At 55.9% G+C, this 4,876-nt stretch overlaps 1 protein-coding gene across 1 annotated transcript in view; it reads left to right on the forward strand.

Annotated features, from left to right (window-relative positions):
• TEX52 (testis expressed 52) overlaps positions 1-1,612 on the forward strand; it is a 2,960-nt gene extending 1,348 nt beyond the window's left edge. Inside the window, exon 2 of the mRNA XM_030887233.1 lies at positions 1,058-1,612. Coding sequence (XP_030743093.1) covers positions 1,058-1,612 — 555 coding nt within the window. The remainder of the gene's footprint in view (positions 1-1,057) is intronic.
• The last annotated feature ends 3,264 nt before the right edge of the window (positions 1,613-4,876 follow it).

Raw genomic sequence — 4,876 nt, forward strand, 5'->3', positions numbered from 1 at the left:
AAGGGGATCTCCAGTGGCCTACTAATGGGCTTTGGGTCTCCACTCCGCACTCCCCCCATCATTCACTATGGTAAGATTTTTTGTTCTGATGATTCGGGTGCTTTTCAAGACGTGCTGGTGTTGGACTGAGGCGAATGCACGGGAAAGCATGGGTGAGGGCGGGTTCGCAAGGAATCGGGGGCATCTGGAGCGTCACCAGGGCCGGGCACCCGTGCAGATGGGCTCCCACATCTACCTTGGGTGTGTCCGCCCTCGTTCTCTCTGGGCCTGGGGGTTCTGCCGAGGAGCGCTAGGTCCTGAGAAAGAAGTGGGGCTCCAGAACAAAGGATGGGTGATGGGGAAGAGAGGAGACGTAGAGCACAGGAAAACCGAGCTCCTGAGACCCCTCGGGGTGGGTTCGAACTGCCAACCTTTCAGGTGGTCGTCAAACATGCCACTGTTTGCACACCACCCAGGGAGGGATTCCTTGCGTTGAGGACCCTCCGAAGCCAGAGCCATGGATCGTCCTGACTCTGCCTCCCAGCTTCCCTGCAGGGCCGAGTAGAACGGCCCTCTAGGATTTCCCAGACTGGAAATCTTTCCAGGAGCCAGACCGCGTATCTTTCTCCCACGGTCTGCACCAGTGACCTTGAGGTTAGCCCCACGCTGAACCTGCTGTGCTATCTGGCCTGATTAAGTCAAGGCAAACCCTGGAGCCAAACCCACTGCCCTCCAGTCCATTCCCATGCATAGAAATCTCCTCTTGAGTCTCCCAGACTGGCATTCACGCAGGGAGCGGATGCAGAGCGACCAGTGAGTGTGAAGCACCCATTCTGCACTTTGCAGGGCAACATGTAACCCATAGCACAACCAGGGCTCCTTACAGTTGGGGAGAGGGGGTGGGAAATCAGGGCAGAAACACCCTGTGTGGGAAGAACTGAGCAGACATCACATTGGATGGATGGCACCGAGGTGGGGAAAACGGTTCCCCTGGCTGGCCACTGCTTCTCTCTCTGGCTTGTGCCTGGGCCGCTGAGACAGAGTCCCACCCACCCCCTTTCCTCTGGTCTCTTCCCAGATGATCAGCACCAATGACTCCCCCCCAGTCTCCCAAACGTGGGCTCAGCGTGAATTCCTGCTCCCCGGCCGGCCCTGGGAGTTGCCTGGCTTCACTCGGCAAGCCTACCACCAGCTGGCCCTGAAGCAACCGCCCTGCACCGACAGCAAATTGCAGGTCCTTCGCCGCCAGATCTACCCCGCGGAGGAAGCCACCCAGCACTCCTGGGGCTTCCACACGTGGCTTGACGTGGGGCGCCTGCCCGCCGCCGTGCCCATCCGGCCGGACGTGCCCTACGACAGCAATGTCTGGCGCTGGCTGACCAACGCTGGAGCCCCCCGCCCGCACCCAGCAGGGCCCCTCATCCCCCCGCCCTCCAGGTTGGGCAAGAACAACTTCCTGACCTTCCTCGGCTGCAGCCCCATCTTCGAGGACGCCAAGAGGAGGACCCAGGTGATCCGCAGCACGGTGAAGGGGCTGAGAGAGGCGGAGAAACTCAAGCTGCGGAGCGAGGCCAGGGCACCTCCGCTGGACGCCCGTGGCAACATCCTGCCCCCAAAGAACTTCAAGAAGTAAGACCAACTCCTTCCTCAGGGTACTCACCCCTCGGTGACCCTTGTGTCCAGGTGACCCCTCCCTCTCGCTGACTCCTCTCTCTGATGTCGAGCCCAGTACTCGAACCTTCCCACCCCGGGTTATCCAAAATCCTTACTCTCTTTTTTATATTTTCCTGATGCTTAATGAATAAACTAAGGAAGTTCGGCTTCCACTGGCTAGATAGAGTGTGAGGATGCCAGTCCCTGCCCTCCAGGAACTGACGAACGAACAGCGTAGCAGACCCGTGGGTGCAAGGCTCCATGTGCCAGGGTCCTGAGCAGATATGTGAGTCACTCATGAATGGGCAGCGCTGAGGTCCAAAGGGCTGGTGATTTAACAAGTTGTTTTGTTTGTCCATCCTGGCTCCCCTCGTGGATCCAATGGAGGTGATCAGTACCGAGCTCCCTGGGTGAGGGGGAATTCCTTAGTGAAGGTGTAAACACGTTGCACCAAACAGGAGGCCTTATTTCAGACGTTGGATGAGGCAGAGGGAACAGATGCCTGTGCCTGGAGTGATCCCCTTGGGGAGGCTTCCTGGGGAAACTGGGATTAAGCTGGGATGGGTAGAAAGCCTTGGGAGAGGCAGGCACACTCCAGGCAGGACTGCTCCGTGGGGGCAGAGATGGGCAGGTGAAAGGTGTAAGGACTCCTCCCCGCCCCACATGGAAACTCACAGTTCCCTCCGAGCAGGCGGAGACCAGCCTGACTCCTCAAACTCCAGTCCCCAAAGCAGAGACTGAAACGCTGAAGGTTGGAAGGGGAGGGGTGGTGGAGAGTTTTATAATCTTAAAAAAAAAACAACCAAACATTACAGGTGGTAAGGGTTGGTGGTTTTGATAAGAATTTCACTTCTCTTATGTCTCTTCAATGAAGGCGATTGATTGGTAACAGGCGTTAGAGACTGGGCATGTGCTAGAGATTGGGCATCCAAAGATGACTGAGGCTTGGTTTGCGCCTCAGAAAATTCAGTCTAATGTTATGATAATTTACTATGCGCCGGATGCTATTCTCAACATGTTAGCAGTGTATTTTAATCCTCCCACAGCCCTGTAAAGAACCCTGGTGGCACAGAGGTTAAGTGCTGGGCTGCCAACCGAAGGGTCAATGGTTCAAACCCACCCTGCAGCTCAGAGAAGTGAGACCTGGCGATCTGATCCCATAAGGCTTTACTGTCGACCCTCCCTCTGGGCAGAAGCCACGAGGACTCACCCCAGCCCATAGATGGGAGATCTGAAACACGGAGAGGTCAATCAGGTCCACGCAGCCAGTAAGTGGCAGGTCTGGAATGTGAGTCAGGCTTTCTACTCCGGAGCTCAGGATACTCCGGGAGTGTCCATCTCAGAAACTCACGGGAGCTGTCCAGTGGAGGGCAGCTGCGAGGTGGAAGGGACTCAAGGCAGTGAGTTGGTTGGGTAAAGGGCTGCAAGAATGGGTTATGCAGCTCTGGAACAGCTGGTGTACCCATTTTGAACATCAGGGAACCTGAGGACGAGCGATGTATGAGGATGAGGCCTGGGGCAGCTTCAAGATATTTGCGAGCTCATCAGGGCAAGAGACCCCTCGGCCCTCCGTGCTGGCAATGCATTAGCATAGGCTTGACGCTCTTTGTGATTAAATGCTGCTGTGTGAGTGAGAAGCCCTGGTGGCACCGTGGTTAAGTGCTCAGCTGCCCGCCCAAAGGTCTACCGTTTGAACTCACCACGCTACTCCTCCGAGAAAGCTTTCGTAAGGATGGCAGCCTCGGGAACCCACAGGGGCTGTCCTCTGTCCTGGAGGAACTGGCCGCTGCCAGTGGGTTTGTTTGAAATGTGATTGACCTGGGGAACGCTCTGAGCATTATTTTCCAAATGCTTCTTTGCTGTGGTTCTCATGGACAGCCAGGGCTAAGAACTTCTGTAACCACAGGCAGTGGGTGGGGCTGTCTGCTGAACCAGGTGCTAAGCATGCCGGACCAGAGGCGGTTTGTTCCACATAACCATCTGTTTCCTACTGTTCAACCGATAGGCCCGAGGGGCAGGAACAGTTAAGTAGTAGCCGCTAACCCTATAGCTCGCTGGTTTGAACCCACCCAGAGGTGCCTTGGAACAAAGGCACGCATGAGGTCCGCGTGAGTTGGAGTTGACTCGATGGCAATCGGTTCTGCTTGCTTTGCTTTACGGATCAGAGGAACCCATCTGAGAAAGGGCAGACTGAGCCCCGTCAGTCAGAACTGGAGGGGCTCTTGGAGAGCGTCACCGAGTTTGTTAGTTGACAAGGAGGACTGTTTGCCCTGAGTGCATTGTTGTTCCCGCTGGTGCTGCATTAAAGGAGAGCTTAGGATTTAAAGGCTGGTTTGAATCTGGGTAAGTTGGGGGGAAGAATAGCATGTGCCAAAAGAATGGAAGATTTGCCATCTTAACATCATGTCAGCACCCTAAAGCCAAAACACACACTCATAGGGCACAGGTCCATCCACTTGATGTACTCATTTGTCACAAGACAACATCCAGTTAGAGAGAGACTAAAGGTGTTCTTACCACTTGATTGTTCACTACTTTGGAAGGCAACAGAGTCAGCCTTTTCCTCGCCAGCCCTTTCCCAACAGAGAGGAGCCTGGACCTCTCCCTGACCTCTGTTCTGTCCAAACCTCTTGCTCCCAACAGGTATCAGCACATATCAGCCGGTGGAAGGTTTGAACCCCACGGCCTCCCTCTTCTGCCCAACCCCCTTCCCAATGACCTTGCTAGGAGCTGGCCTTGCCCCAACCCTCTGCCACATTACCAAGAGAAGAAGCTCGGCCTGGCCTTGCTGCCCAGTGCTCCCCTGAGCCAGGACCTCGTGAGGAACTACCAGACCCTGATCCAGGACCGCATTGCCTTGCCCCTCTACTACTTCTCCACGGTGAGCCGGGACGGAGCTTCCACCAGGAAGAGGAGGTCTGCGTGCGTGTAGAAGAGCCTCCAGGTGGGGGGACCCTGGGGAGCTCTGCGAGCCCCAGACTCCAGAGATCCCAACCAAATACCCCTTGACTTCTGGGCAGCTCTGTGCCCCAGAGCCTTTCCATGTCCCCTCAGCCTCAAGCCACCTCTGTATCCCAGGCCCCTGGAGACTCCCCTGAAGAGGCACTGCTTGTTTTGTGTCTTCCTTGGAGGACGAGCTCAGAGAGGGGGAGGATGAAGGGAGGGGTGCCAGTTCTTAGGGATAGAACTTGGAAGAGTCAGGAAGAAGGGTGTGTGTGTGTGTGTGTGTGTGTGTGTGTGTGCG

This window comes from Echinops telfairi, unplaced genomic scaffold, assembly GCF_000313985.2.
Source record: "Echinops telfairi isolate 266 unplaced genomic scaffold, ASM31398v2 ScPeMD7_6273;HRSCAF=7185, whole genome shotgun sequence".
Lineage (NCBI taxonomy): Eukaryota > Metazoa > Chordata > Mammalia > Afrosoricida > Tenrecidae > Echinops > Echinops telfairi.